The sequence below is a fragment of the Cryptotermes secundus genome, unplaced genomic scaffold (assembly GCF_002891405.2).
Source record: "Cryptotermes secundus unplaced genomic scaffold, Csec_1.0 scaffold289, whole genome shotgun sequence".
Taxonomy (NCBI): Eukaryota; Metazoa; Arthropoda; class Insecta; order Blattodea; family Kalotermitidae; genus Cryptotermes; species Cryptotermes secundus.
Window position 1 is genome coordinate 1628655 of NW_019722431.1, and position 16146 is coordinate 1644800.

At 37.7% G+C, this 16146-nt stretch overlaps 2 protein-coding genes across 2 annotated transcripts in view; both read right to left on the reverse strand.

Annotated features, from left to right (window-relative positions):
- Positions 1-210: 210 nt before the first annotated feature.
- On the reverse strand, positions 211-5636 carry LOC111861369 (E3 ubiquitin-protein ligase MARCH5). The gene is made up of 7 exons (XM_023845874.2): positions 5553-5636; positions 5019-5236; positions 4624-4738; positions 3499-3629; positions 2917-3107; positions 1594-1750; positions 211-659 (listed from the first exon to the last, which is right to left on the reverse strand). Exons 2-7 carry the CDS (start codon positions 5181-5183, stop codon positions 495-497), a joined length of 924 nt encoding a protein of 307 aa, XP_023701642.1. The 5' UTR covers positions 5184-5236; positions 5553-5636; the 3' UTR covers positions 211-494.
- A 384-nt stretch (positions 5637-6020) lies between these two features.
- The window catches only part of LOC111861367 (nucleolar protein 14), a 24234-nt gene continuing 14108 nt past the window's right edge, over positions 6021-16146 (reverse strand). The window contains exons 8-15 of the mRNA XM_023845872.2: positions 14919-15071; positions 13976-14160; positions 13468-13635; positions 12854-13018; positions 11305-11474; positions 9436-9771; positions 7898-8053; positions 6021-7222 (exon numbers count right to left, since the gene is read on the reverse strand). Coding sequence (XP_023701640.1) covers positions 7129-7222; positions 7898-8053; positions 9436-9771; positions 11305-11474; positions 12854-13018; positions 13468-13635; positions 13976-14160; positions 14919-15071 — 1427 coding nt within the window. The 3' untranslated portion in view covers positions 6021-7128. The remainder of the gene's footprint in view (positions 7223-7897; positions 8054-9435; positions 9772-11304; positions 11475-12853; positions 13019-13467; positions 13636-13975; positions 14161-14918; positions 15072-16146) is intronic.

Here is a 16146-nt window from a genome sequence, read left to right on the forward strand (position 1 = left end):
GCAGAGGTTTTTAAACATCGCCCCACAAACCTGCTTCAGCTGAAGAATGTTATTCGGCAGGAAGTAGCCCAAACTCTGGTGCACATGTTGGAGTGTGCAGAGGGGAACTTCAGAAAATGGTTGCATCAGTGCATAGAGAACGGTGGCCACCACCTTCAAGATATTTTGTTTAAAACTACATGATTTAAAACTTTAAAGTATGTTCTTTCATTAGCTAAACATAAATTCTGTCTATCAGCAATAATTTTTCTTTTATTCGCCTTCAAAAAAAGGAAGTTTCTGCGCCCTACCCTGTATTTACACAAGGGTTTTGAGTTCTAAGCCATGGCATATTCTGACTGATTTATTTGCCCTGCAAACTTCTGTTAGAACTACAAGAAGAAACTGTTAATAAAGAGGGATTATTATATACATGTATCCATTTCAATACACTTGAAGGTATACATATACAATATGGGAAGGACTGTTTGTCGCAGAAATCGGAATAGCGAAGATCACTGGCCAGATGAACCAGGCTGAACACCATCACCATTATTAACAAAAGCATCAACATTTGAGTCTGTAAAATCAAGAATCCTTCTCTGACACTGACGAACATACTGCTGCTGTTTGTGATAGATTTTCAAAGCCCCTTTGATGGTGATGAATGCAACTCCACCCTAATAAACACAAGAATTACACATAATTATTTCACTAAAACACAATTCCATGAGATTCTCCATCTGAGAGTATGAAAGAAGCCCATTAGACAACATGCATAAGGTGAAGGACCTTACAATGGCAAATGAGTACAAAGTTGGAGTCTTGCAGTCTATGCTTCTGAATAGGGTGAAGACAGGAGTCCACTTTCAGATGGAAGCACACATGGGGTAGGGTAATAGCCAACAGAAATGGCCTGCAACTTAATGTTTGGGGGATGACATACATTCACAAAGTTTTGACTTTTTTCAGAGGTCAAGGAAGTGGAAAATATGTGGCAAAAACCACACTGTATCCAGCCACTCTTGAACCAAAGACCTTCCACAGGGAAGGTCTGCACCTTACTCCTCCATCACCAGGTCTCTGTTTGAGTACAGTGTGACTATAAACGTGAAGTATGATGTCTCTGAGAACAGTCTGACAATATGAATATATAAGCATTGGTAGTAAACTCACATGGTACTATGAATTCATTTATTCATACATGGTACTAACCAATAACTGTACAATACAGATAGTATCTGTTGAATGGGATAATTTTTCTTATATTCAGTTTCTACTTTCATCTACTGATTCACAGGTTATTTAATGCTGCTATCTAAACTGCAGAGGTTACAAACACGACAGAAGAATACAAAGTAATTAGATAAAGATTTGGAAAGCAGTGATTTACATGCATAATGTATCAGGAGAAATTGGAAAATAATCACAAACATCACACAAGATGGCCAGTAACTTGACTGACATTCGAACCACTTCTTTATTATACATTTACAGCACTGTCACAACATGAACATGAATGACATCTTTCCTCCTAAATATTTATAATTAAGATATACAGATGACTGAATATGTGAAATAAATATTGGAGTATATAAATAAGTGTGGACTTACAAGTACTGTTCTCTGGAGATTGGAAGGTACAGAATCAAAGAATAACTTGCCACACAAAGTTGCCACTGTAGGTAACAGAAGCGCACTGCATAAAATTCGGGTAGCTGAAACAGGATCTGACAGAGGTGGCAAATCCATACTGGTTCTTCGCTCCTCTCTGCAATTATATAACATCTACAGTACATACGGTGTATCCTGATACATCAAAGGCCAAGGCTTCCTCTTAGGTAGGCCGCACACCGGCATGCGTTAAGACATGTAACAGTCAAGACACGGCGTCTGCAACATGACGCAAAGATAGGAGCACAGTTGAAACGAATGAGATTGTGAAAACCGCTGCACACCGGTCTTAGTCATGATGCTGATGAATTGCAAGTGAAGCAAGACTGCGTCTTTTGTCTCATGTCTTGATGCTTGTCTTGACGCAGCTGGTGTGCAGCCGCCCTTGTCACTGTGTATGTTACCAAGCAGTTAACAATAGGAGAAGAAAATGACAAAAGCAAAAGATGTGTTTGAGTTGGCATGACCGTGTCCACCTTTGGCAAAAACATTTCCTCTCAATAATAGCACCAATGGCATATACTCTGATTCCACCAAGTTTAATCTCTTAGTATAAACATAGCTGTCTTTCCAGACCTTATGTTATTTAGGATTGATATATATCAATACATATTTGGCAAAGTTTGCCTTTAACAATTCACTGTTGAAATATCAACACGATTTTACATCACGGAGAAAATAAAACCACCACAATTCTGAAAAGTTCTCTTTTGGGATATAATGACATATAGTCCAGTGAAAGTCAACTGACATTTCAGATGAAACAGTGCCTTCATTTGTTTTCTGCATACTTCATGCTGGTTTCTTACTTGCATCTTGGTGATGGAGATTATATGTTCCTCTGAAACATTTACTGGCTCTCACTCAACTGTAAAGTGTTATATCCCAGAAGACAGAATGCTTCACAGCTTCTGCCATGAGAACCTCAAATCCAACATCTCAATTCTGATTATATGTACAAGTGAGAGCCTCACACAAAAGAATCTGTGGTTAGATGCTACTACAGTCTCATACAGATCTACAGAAATGAGCCCTTATGTCGGTGATGAAGATAAGAGATGCACATCAAGAATGGATAAATTATGACTTGCAGGAAAACTGACAAATTTGGGTGACAAAGAGAAAAACCTGCCCCAACATTATTACATATATATCAAATTCCTGAGATTGAATCTGAGTATCCCTGTTGGCAGAGACTGGCATCACCTGAACTGTGACAGCCTGACCAAAGAGTACTCCTATAAATACATGTAATCCACTTACCCACATGATGGGAATAGATATTTGAGGAATGGCACTTTCTTCGAGTTGCGTCTTAAAAATGCAAGAACACTATCTTCCCAGCGAACCATTTTACCAAGAATTAACATAATGGGGATTGTGGGTAATCCAACCAGAAGAACTAATGGGTCTGCTTGTTCCATCACTGACAAACCTTCCTTGTGGCCAACAACCTGCATTCAAAACATTGAACAAAAGCTGTTTCAATTACTGTACTTGGTACTTTTAATATGATATATGTGAAACATGTTTGTTTCTGTCTAAAAGTTCTATTGCAGTGTACCTCTCCATTACAGATGTCTGGGTTATGGAATTATACTCTTGCAATACATTGATATGTACAATAAAAGTGTTAGCAGTTTCTGTGCTTATTTAAGCACATGCTAAAGACATGTTGGGTGGAGGTATACCTCCGCACATTCTTAATCTTGGCACTACAAGATGAAGTTTCAAGCATGAATGCAAATATTATATTTGAGTATGCTGTTATACTGCAATAAATTGTGCATGATTCATCACACATACAAGGCAAAGCTGAGATTGCTACTGAATTTCAATATGCACCTGCATCACAGTAACAGCACCATAAGTGACAGCAGTCCAGTATATGGATCCGACAACAATACCAGCAGCAACAAATGGACACACCTTATATATTACATTGTCCACAGCATCCAACATGACAATCACCGGCCCTAAATCAAACACAAATGCTTATGTGTTAGATGACACAAACACAGCTGACACTTTCAATAATCACTGATCATTCAGTACTAGCACTCCACAGCTGCACATCAAATGCCACTCAAGTTTTATCTCCTTTTCAATTTTTATATCAACTGATTGCTTTTCCAATTGAAATACTTCTGGAATTAAACATTTATATTTTCTGATACCCCTGGCGTAGTTTTTGCATCAAACATCAGGGTGTAACTGAACACTTGCAAATTCATGTACGTAAAACTATGGGAAACAATTACACTTAATGAATAGAATGGGAATAAAAAGTGTGTTCACAGTCTGGAGTGACTGCATATTCTAATCAAGTCTTCACAGGCAGTCAGCCATGTCAATGTGAGACAGATGGGAAATCCATTTCCATCTTAAATGAGCCAATTGTGAGAGATCACTTTACTGAATTTACTTGTGTGCATGCGCGCATGCACGCACGCACACACACACACACACAAGGATATATTTACTTTATTTTTGGCAAGAAACATTTGTTTTGCAGTAACAAAGTTANACCAATTGTGAGAGATCACTTTACTGAATTTACTTGTGTGCACGCGCGCGCACGCACACACAAGAATATATGTACTTTATTTTTGGCAAGAAACATTTGTTTTGCAGTAACAAAGTTAATAAAACTTTTTTTTCCCCATAATAATTGGACATGCTTTTGATTTTCACCAAATTCAGTGGCTGGTTAAGTAAGGTTAGTTTAACTTACCATATAATTTAATTTTGCTTTGCATTATGGCTTGTGGCCCTGAGTTAAGTTTGTTAATACTAAATGTCACACATGTATGCACAAAAGAAAACTGTCACCATGTTGCAATATTCTCTCTCTAGAAGGAAACAGTTAAACTTTGGATGCATTATAAAGTCTGCAAAGTTTAATGATTTCTTAAACCTATACTTGTGAGTACAGTGCGTGCAATGGCTGTGTTCCTAACTAAGACTTACCCATATGAGGGAACACAATGATATACTGCGTGTTACACTGTGGGCATGACACTTTCCCTGATGGGTTTCCTTTCTGTTTTTCATCCACCCAACGCTGAATGCAAGCTTGATGTACCTAAAAAGATCAGGCAAAATGACAGCTTTCTTGCCTCCCTGCTAAACTCATCCTGTAAGCATAATGCTGTGTAAGAATATTCAAACAATACTTTTAGATTTTGGTTTACATAACTGTAGTAGCAGCACATTACACAATGGTGATATCTGACCGACTGGCAAAGGGATCAGAAATCTTCATTATATCTCTCCAGTCCTATTAAATTATACTTGAACCAAGAATCAAACGATCATTACAGGAATACATAAGATGTTAAGACAGTTTTTATTTACTGACATACCCACTTTGTGGTTCCTCGACAATTACAGGGCTGCACCCAAGGAACTGTTGTATCATCTTCATCAGTGGCAAAACAAACCCAACAATATCGTTTATCTTCTTCTTCAACGTGATTGCTGCCACCGTTTGTTGTTTCGGTCGTGTTTTCTATATCTTCATCTGCCATTTCAAATATGCATTATTAAGGCAAATCAGAAACAAATCCGAAAGAGCTCTATCTGAGGGTGAAAAAAAAGAAACGACATAACCCCATAATTTCCTAGTCTGAAAGAATAATAATACAAGTAAATAACTTTGCAAATAATTTTAATTACACTTTAACACACAACAAAGCATAAATATATTCAATTAATAAACGCTGCGTAATTAAAGTGACAAACACAACAACATCCAATATGGTTTAACTGTTTCCCCGAGGTAATTTCGTGTCGAAAAAGCTATCGGATGTCAAGTTCTTTTCTCATCGGTCACGACGAAAAGTGTACGTACTTCACCGTGCTTAAGCTTTGTGAAGAACAAAATCGCAAACATTATTACCTTTAGACACAAGAGCAGTTCCACTATTTCATTTTTCACGAATCTGTAACGGTATGGCAATGACGATTACGAAGACAACACGCGTACGATAACCTCAACAATTCATGCCCATTAAATGGCCATGGACGAGCGGTGAGAGATCGATTCGGAACGTGCGAATTGTCGCTGGCAGCGACATGCACTTGATGTGGCACGAACCTGAGGTCTGGATCATCTGGATTTGTTCTAACTGCTTATTTTAACCACATTTAAAAATAATTTTCGCTATCCAGTGGATAAAGCTACTGGCCGCGTAAAGCTCATCGCGAGAATCTATTTTGTGTTTGAGGTTATGAAGACCTGAAGCGATTCCATCCCTCTCAAGGACTTGAACCTGGCGCTGTGCTTAGACAGCAAATTGTTGAAGATACCAGAATTTCGGATCAAAAAAAGTAATTCTTTCAAAATAAAGGAATTTAAGGCGTCGAATATTAAAATAATTCGCATACTTTAAAATATTCCGAGGTGTATTTTATCTAACAATTATTAAAGAAAATTTGGAGTTTTCGCATCTGAAAAATAAATTATCCCGTCTGGTTAAATTTATGAACTTCGGAAAATCTAACATTTCTGGAGTTAAAAACCTTTGTAGGTATTCCGAATGTGCGAAAATGTCTTAAAATCTGGAAATACATTTTGTATCAATGGTAAGCAAAGCATTCGAAATTATAGGGGGCAATTCCATGCTCTGATGGATGTGAAGTAGTGCGATGTGTCGGTGTAATGTAATATAACCCAGCCACACATAAACTAATGTTACCTGACAAAACTTCCGGCAGGAGTAAGTGGATGCACGCCCCAGAGCTAACCTAACATTGTTCATTCCCACCAATTGCTGGTCCAGTAAGCATGGTGATCTGCAGTTGTGTAATGTGCAAACCTAACCTAATCACACCAATTAACGGTGTTGTGCACAATGATGTCAAACATTAAGTCCTTAAAAAAAACTGTTATGGGTGTAAGGTTGTGAAGCAAATATTGCTCTTTTTTTAATGCTATTTATGATATACTGAGTGTTTGGTATGCTTTGTAAATGATACAGCTTACATTTTCTGAATTCTTTACACTTAGTCAAATTCTGTGGAAAGTTTTCATGGCATGAAGGTTGGAATAGGATTATTTTGAAATGACCAGCTGTGACAATGGGGGCAGTGATTATAAACTGTTACATTTTAAATGTTTCATCTTGGAACGTCACACTAACAATGTTACAAAAGCTTAATTAATTCCATCCAGTGTGACTGATGAATTTTTTTTCCTCCTTAACATGTTTCGGTCTTATACTGATATCCTTTTGAAGATGGTCTATAAGACCGAAACATGTTAAGGTTAAAATATCAAAGAGAGAGAAAAACACTTCCGCAGTCACACTGGATGGAATTAATTAACCTTTTCTAATAAACTGTTACTTATATAGGTATAAGATTATATAAGTTGGCAGTAAAACATGGACATTTAAAACCTTCATATTTTTTAATGTGAACACTTAAAGAATTAAATGTATTTATCAATATCTACAAACAATTACACATATATCAGAGTTTTTTCCTCTTCAACTTCCTAAGTTCTCCCTGTTGCATTGCTGCTGAGCCAAATATCTCTTTCACTTTTTGTTTACGTTCCATATCACTGAAACTAAGAAATATGAAGAGCTAATGGTCATGTCCTACAATTTGTAAACATGGGACACATTTACAGAAAATAAACTCTAGAAAAAATATAGCCTTCAGGCTTAATATGGTTATGGGTATGTCAGTGTATTATAAAAATATGTATCTCTTAGAGACTATTACTGCTATAACCACAATAAATAAACATGGACTAAATCACATGTTAGATTGCAATAATTTCAATATTTATATATTAAAAATAATACTGATTTATAATTATTAATAATGTTATATCCATAAAATATGTTGAGTCATTGTGACTGATGCCTATTTAACAATTTATAAAGTATGTAACTTTTCTCACAAGAGCTCCACAGCTCCTGTCATTGTGAACATATAAATATGGCCCACATAAAAATAAATATTAAGAATCCAGTCTTCTGGGATGTGATGCCATATAGTTTGGGGGAACCTGCTACTTCCGTCTTCAAGGCAGAAGAGGTTTTTCTACTTAACTACCACAGTAAATAAAATCACATCCCAAAAGGAAAATTATCTTTTACCCTGAAGATGGAGGCAGGAGTGTTTCAAAATGTAGGCATCTACCAGATTACACAGCATCAGATGCCAGAAGCTTCTAATAATCACTGATGTGATAACCTCAAACATCAATAATGACTATTATTTTACTCACTTTTGCAAGGTGTGTTTAAGCTTGAGCTTTGCAAGGAAAGACCTGTCTCGGCGAATCTCACGAATTGCCCCCTTCATTTCACGCTTATATTTGTGAAGCAACTTTTCACGTTCCTGTCTCACCTTTCCCATGGGTTGCCTTTTCCTCCCATCAAATCTACAGAACAAAGAAAGATGTATACAGTGATCAAAAGACAAATATCTCACTTGAAGGAGGATTAAGTGATGTCTGTGAAAACTGAGTTAATAGGCACGAAACTAACAGCAAATAGCAGCAGCAGAATCTGCAGATTCAAGAGTGCTAATATCCTGAAAAATCCTCATCTTACATAAAACTAAACCATCCATTTCAACATTATCATCCCACCTCCTCCTCAATTTTCCAAGTAACTGCTTTCCATAGTTTTCATACAAATTTCTGCATGTATTTCCTCTTTCATTTATACAATTTACACATTCACCCCAGTGAACCTCCTTGATCTGGTTACAGTAATAATTCTACATGACCTGTATGTATCAAGTCCACTGTTGTACACTTTCCTTCATTTGTGATTCACTTAATCTCTCTTACTTCAGTATATTTCTTCTCTAGACTATAATTAACCCCTTAAAGACTGGATTTATTCTGAATATTATATAAAAATTCAGCTCGTACCTCACAAGGGACACATCATTCCTCAACTACAAAGCACAACTGGTCAAGGCTGTTTAAGGATCAAACACCGTTCATTGCAAAAACCTTACAAAACATACAAAAACACCCTGTGGGCAGAATACAAAGTTTTAGTATTTTAAAGCATGTGATTCATATAATAACTACTGGACTTTAAAGCGTTAATGTACTTCCCTTACAATAAGAAACCATATCTCAGAAGTATAAAAATCTAGTATGTCAATTTTCAGGATATAGTGTGGTATGGAAACGGTTTTTATGTAAGAAATAAGTATTTTCTAAGATGAACCAAGGATTTAAAAACAGTCATACAACAAAGATCACATTTTATGGCCTATCTGAAAGATATTTAATCTCTTATCTTAAAAGTAATTGTTTGTCTGCTTTGCCAGTCCAATGCAGCTGCCCATTAGCCTTTATTTTTATGGTTCAGTCCATGATGTCATTCCTCTTCGAAGAGTGCGGCTCCTGGTCAGTCCTTGTGGAGAACTTACAGTCAGGTCAAGCAGTCTTCTGCATGGTTGAGTGGCTATCCACCTACCAGACTACAAAGTGTCACAACCCAGAAGACCCTACAGGATTCTCACTGGTATGAGAACCTGGAAATCTTTTGAATTGTTTAGTGGTTAAGGGAAGTGAGAAAGCAAGAAGCACTGTGACTGGGTCAACTATGGAGAGAATGTGATAAAAGTACAAGAAGGAAGCAAGACAAGGACAGAAAGGTGACAGGGGAGAATGAAGAATCATGTGAGGATGGAGAGAAGAAAGGAGGTGGAAAAGGAGTAAGTGTGATTCTCCTGATTCACATAATAAAAACAGTTTACAATAAGTAACTTCAGAGCCCCCCCCATAGCTTCAGTACTTACACTTGTTCGATTCTTGGTTCATACAATCGCAGGGCTTTGGGTTTCTTCTTTTCCATGACCAAGAATTGCAGTTTCTTTTGCCTCATTTCCTCTATTTTTGACATGGCACTTTTCATGTCTTTTTGGAGGTAAAGTGGATATTTTCCCATATCAAGCTGCTTCAGTGTACTGAGAAGAGGCTTCAGAATTTCATAACTTGCAGCCATGTTTTCTAAATGGCAACAGAACTCTATTAAGAGTTTCACGGCTGTGTGTAAGGCACGTAATTTAAATCTATCGTCTGTGGGAACTGTCTTTCGTAGATCATCTATATTCATCAGCTGAGCTGCATTATCACTGAAACAGCATGGTTTAAATGAAAGCTATTTTTTTCCAAAGGTTCCACGGTTTGTAACACTACTAATTATAACTCTTTCAGAATCATGCACATACATTTATCTTCATCTAACAAAGTATATAGGAACATTAATGTTTTCTTAATTCTATTCAGATTTTAAACATGTAAAGTTAAATGTAAAGTTCCACTAATAAGTAAGGTCCATGCAAGGGGCTCAAAGAATATTTGCAGGTATACACATTTGATATAAGCTGTATGTTACAGCTAGACCTCTGATCTTGTTGGCTTTCATTCACAATTTAGTCATTAAGGAGTGCACCAGTTTTAGTATCCAACTTGAATGACTGATCCAACAAATATGGAGCAAGGCAACCTACTCCTACACCCCCATCAAGCAGTACCTTACCCTTACAATTTGCACAAAAGAGATCTACCTGAAAGAGACAAGTTATAACTAGGCAACTTCACTTTCTAGCCACCTTAACCTTGGAGAAAGAATATCCAATATATACAAGATAGGGGGCTGATGATCCAAGAGCCATTTTGGACTCTGTGGTGGATAGAAAAATTCTAATACCCTTTTGGGATTTGAACCCCCAAATGTTCAGCCTGTAGTTAGTCATTTCAGAGTGTATACTTGTAAACACATTTGGTTAAAAAATTAGTATTATTTTTAATGACTTGGTTTAACTAATTTGTGAATGTTCACTGTTTGGATTATTCTGTTGTGTAAGAAAAAAAAATAAAACACAGCTGGCTATAGAAACACAAAGGAGCAATGGGAATCTGAAATATGATTATTATTTTGGACACTGTCCACCATCTTCAGTGTTTTCAAACACTAAATCCATTTCAATCCACAAGGAGAGAGGAAGGGAAGGTTCATCCTTAGCTGGAACCATAAAAAAGATCTTATTTCCATTACCGGACTGTGGACCAGTGGTTCAATGCTATTTCTAATGGGCTCAACTGAGTACAAAACTTTCTTCCCTTGTGCCTGATGTGAGAAACAGATAATTTTAAAAATATTCTGTCTGAAAAAAATTTAAGACTATGAAAAATGTCCATAATAGTCATGTTTACTGGACCACATCATTAGAAACAATGAGAGTATTACTACTTAAACACTTGTGAAATTTTATTCATTTTATGACATGGTAGACAATGTGTGTTGTGGAATACATTTAATTATGTTTATTGAAAATTTAACTAAACCACAAAGGCTAAATCAATAAAGTGATAGATTACAGGTTCGATTCCTCAGACAAAGAGAGACTTGTCTGTTTGCCACCACATTCAGACCCACTCTGGGATACTCCCAGACTTCTATCCAATGTGTATTGTGGGACTTCTTCCTCTAGGATAAAGCAGCCAAAGTGTCCAGCTGGTCACTCACTTTCATCTAGTGCAGAGGTCTAGAATGCATGAAGTTCTACCTCGGATCTTCCCTGTATACTTCCATGATATGATGCTCATGCATAGGGGCAACTTTACAATTTACTTAAACAGTAAAAATGTGAAAAATTCAGTACCTAACTGTGGAAGGTTCAGAGAGAACAAGCAGATTTCTTGCCCTGCCCGTTATGTGCACTGGATACACAACAGAGACCAGCCTGGCACATGTTTTGGGCACTCCCATGTAAAGCACACCATGAAGGAAATTAATGGCTGCAGGAGAAAACCTTTTGGAAAGAACTGTGTACTGAAATCATAATAAATATTCAGTAATACAATGTTTGAAAGGAAACTAAAACCCACCACATTTAAGCCAAACCTGGTATAGCTTCACTGTAAGAGAATACTGGTACTTTTCACATATTTAAAAATGTTAGAGATGAAAATATTACAGTTGTTTGGACATGTTACACAACTGGATACAAGTATAATTACTGTCAAAATCTCGTACCTGGCCACTCTCAAGAAAATGTGTAGTGGATGTGGCCAATTCCATTAACTGAGACAAGGACTGTAGGACACACATGGCTTACAACAGGCCATAGTTACAGCGTGTCACCTTCCCACCCACCCACAATACAACGGCAACGACTGTCCTCATATTTATTTCCATATTTCTCCTCATGGACAACCCACAGGTCAGGTGTAAAAGCACTGTGTTCCCAGAAGAGCTCTAGAAATACAAGTAAAGGATGAATAGACAAATGACAACCTATGTCAAGTTAGCTTATTGACAGAATGACAAAAGCAGGAAGTGTACAGGTCGACACAAAATGAAAAAAATGTTGGAACAGATATCTGAAATATTTTCATCCACTGGCCTACATGTGAAATGACAAGCTGTATGACACTGATTTTCAGGAAAATGCCACATACAATGCTGAAGGTTTTCCAACATTTCAGCTGCCATAAGGTTAATGTTTCTGGGGGATTTTAGAAGCTCATATATATATTTTGCAATGGGCAGTGATTAGGAAGTGAATCTGTGATTGTTTGGAACAGAGGAATGTGACGCAATCCAAAGGGAAGCAATAATGTCATCAGTGAAAAGGCGATCCTGAAAGGAGGCAATGAATATGTTTGAGCAACCAGGTGGTTGATGGAAATAGGCGATGAAAAAAAGTTTTGGTAACCAGGTTAGAATGGCAGAAGAGGTGGAAACAGAAACATCTGGCATATCCAAATGAGAGGTGGCACTAAAAGTTTAAGTACAGACTGAGACAGAAGAAGAAAAAATGTTGTGTAGAAATCATATTTAGTGGCTTTTCATCTGCTTACTGAAAATTATGCCAGAATAAAGAGGACACCCAGACTTGAATGGCTTACCCAAGTAAATAACAGCATTGCAAATAGAGAAATAGTATAGACTGAGGCACAAAATGGGAAAATGTGAGAAGGCTAACATATCTGAAGGTTTCTTATCCACTAACAAACCGCTTTTAGAGTTTCAAGAAAACAGTCTTCTCATTAGGTCAATGTCAGGACACTACCTTAAAAAATTCAGGACGATCTCCTTACAATTTCAAATTCATGATAATCTTGTCATCTTATTTGATGGTATACAACCTCTGCCACTGAAACAGTATCACTAAATAATGTACCTGTTGACACATGCTGTGTACTTACTTCCAGTATGAGTGTCACAAGAAACAAGCCCCTTGCTACATCCCTAGCTGTCTTGACTTTACACTGACACAACATCTGACACATGAAGACACAGGCAGGCGTTACCACAGGATGTCGGAAATCTGACGTAGGAAACAGGTGAGAGATCAACTTCAGGAACACCAGCTGAAACAATTGGGATGAAGAATGAACTTTCAGATAAGGATGAGAAGTAATACAAACGACAAACACATAAGAGTCAAATTACATAATTCAGTTACAAACTCTTATTAAATTTCCTTGGTTTAATGTTTTAATCTATTCAGTCTTCAAGTTCCTCACAGAACCAACAAACAGGTTTTCCAGTACACATAGTTCTGACGTCAATGTCAGTAAATGTAAAGTTACTTTTCAGGATATGTCCAGAAGATAAAGGTGCAGGGTCAATTTATGGAGATCACTATATTTTAATCCCCTACTGTTAAGGACAGAAAAAGAAATGACATATGGCAAAAGATGTAACATGTCATGGATGGAACTATTTAATTAAATCTATGGCACCGTAACTGTTCTTCTGTTCTGAAAATTTGTAAGTATACATTGGCTTCTTCATGATCTAGTTCTCTAAAACTTACTGTATCAAGTCCAGGGAAAGAACTGCAATGGCTTCTGAAGTCCTGCTGCTTCTCCTTAAGAACCTCCACCATACAATGACCCACACTGAGGGGTGTAACATGTGTCAAGTCATACAGATGTGGCACTATGCAGTCCAGCACAAGGAAACAATTGCAGTCCTCTTCATTCTGCAAACAAAATATTTTTACATTAACAGTGGCTGCCAAATTCCAAGGAGATCTATTCCCTGAGCCAAGAGCTGCACTTAAGTGGCTGGCATTCCTGCTTTGTATTCAGTTAAGTTTCATGTTTTAATCCCAGCCCCAGGGCTTGTACTTCCCCCTGGTCCTGCCAAATGCCAGAATGATATTTTAAAAATGGCCACAACTATTTATTTGTACATCCTAATTCATTATTTTCACCCAACCTACATCTAACACTACACATGAAGTTGAAGGACCACTCTTAAGTAACTCAGTAATCAATCAATCAAAACCTTCAACAATAAAGTGACCAGTCACAATATACCTCTGTAGATACTGCTGTATCCTGAAGATGTTGCAACAGAAAGCCAAAAAGATTAGCAAGTTTGACCTTGAAGCCTTCACCTAGACTCGGATGATTACATTTTATCATACGCTCCAGAATCACAGCTTGGTGACCTGGACTCTGTACAAAAAGCACTGCATGAAGCTCTTCATATGTATCTGGAACTAATAAACACACTAATTAGTGTATTTTCTTTTTGCGGTTTATTTTGTGACATTGTCAATACTTCACAGACTAAATAGTACTGAATGGTATGACAATTAATGAACAATGAATTCGAACAGACATGGAAGGAAATGATTATGGCTTAATTTTAGGTACTATCCCAGCAAAAATTCAGAGTTACATGATTTCTGAGAACCCAAATATCACATAACTCAAGACATATTTGTACCCACCCACGAGAACTGTGACCCTGAAACTGTATTTCACACTGCCATTTCACTGCCATGGCCTCCGTAGTCTAGGGGTAACATTCCCACCTCATGACTCAGGGTACACAAGTTCAAACCTGGTGGAGGTCATGGAATTTTTAAGGGCAAAAAATTCAGGGAACAAGTCCTCTGGGAGGGACTTTAAGCCGTGTGTCCTGTCGTAGATTTACGGCACATAAGAGATCCTCATGTCTCTAGGAGACCTCTGAGCAAAATTATGCAAGTTTCCCGACCAAGTAGTTTCCAATTCCTCCGATAGATGGGGAAGTATTGGGGACCACTACTGGAGAGGGCCGACCTCGCCGGCAGAATGGGGCTGATAACGAGCACCAGTACTGGAAGGGCATGGCGACTAGTTAGAATAATTAAAGGGGAACGCACAATAGATCAATAAATGGTCGCAGTGCATGGGGAAACCCACCCCCTCCAATAATAATAATAAAAAAAAATACTCTCATTTTACATGTCTGCATTTCTCATACTCTTACCTTGAAATGTGTAAGGCAGTTCTTTTCTGGCTTTCTCCATCACCTCCTTCCTTGCAAGAAGATCAGCTCTCCTTTGCTCTCCTGTCTTGCTTTTTGCATGATTCTTTTCTATGTTCTGTCTTGTTTCTGCCTCTGTATTTCCATCAACCATATCTAAGAATAAAAAGCATACAGCTAATACATCGAATTAACTAGACAGTGCCTCCATGAAGTGAAGTTACACATTGTGGTTCGGCTAGACTTCACGGGAGGAGCGCTTGAGTGCACACCTGCAAAACTTGAACTGTATTGAATAATAATGTCACATGTTTGGAATCCAGAAGAGTTACTACCATGGAAATGCTAGAACAGACCGTTGCATAAGAAGTAACAATAGCGGTATTGTAATCCTAACAGTGAGCCATTGCCCAAATGAACAGGACAGTAACTTTCATATAAAGGGGGAAAAAAAATCTGGTCATGAGCCCCAGTCGGGGCTCGACACCACGACAGACAGACTGACTGACCGTCAGTCGCAATGTGACTTTGACTTTGAGTTTGAGATGAGTTAGTATTGGGATAGCCGTCGCCGAAGACAGATGAGATCCAGCCACGGCGTAGGACAGTATAAGCATTGGAGTATTGGGTCAGAAGTCAAGTGACACTGCAAGTGGTGATAGCACTGCAAGTGTATAAGTGAGGCACAATAAAGATTCACTAAATCTGAGACCCACATGAAGTTATTTGTCGCGTGACATACCCAAACACGTGACAATAATATCTTGTGGGGTGTGACATCATGTGACATTTTGAAGGAACATACTGCCCCCATCATCAGGGCACAAGAATAAGCAAGTAAACAAGGTGACCTGCATCTTGCTGGTTACTTGCTTATCTTACTACTTGACCCTGAAGATGGAGGTAGTAAGTTGCTCCAAAACATTCATAAACTTTCACTGTACTATGCAGCATCACAGCCTAGAAGACGTCACTCTTCGTGGTAAACAATGTGAGAACCTCAAAACCAACAAACACCATATTAATGACTGTTCTGGTACCCTTGTGAGAGATAATGGGTTACAATAGAGTGTGTCCAGGTTCTGTTAGGACTGTGTTCATTAAAAACATAAGATGTGAATTATTTTCAAAATTTCACTCTTTTTATTCAAAATAGTCTCCTTTTGAATCAATACATAGCTGGAATTGGTTGAAAAGTTTTCGCAAACAGTCACTGTACTCCTTTTGTGGT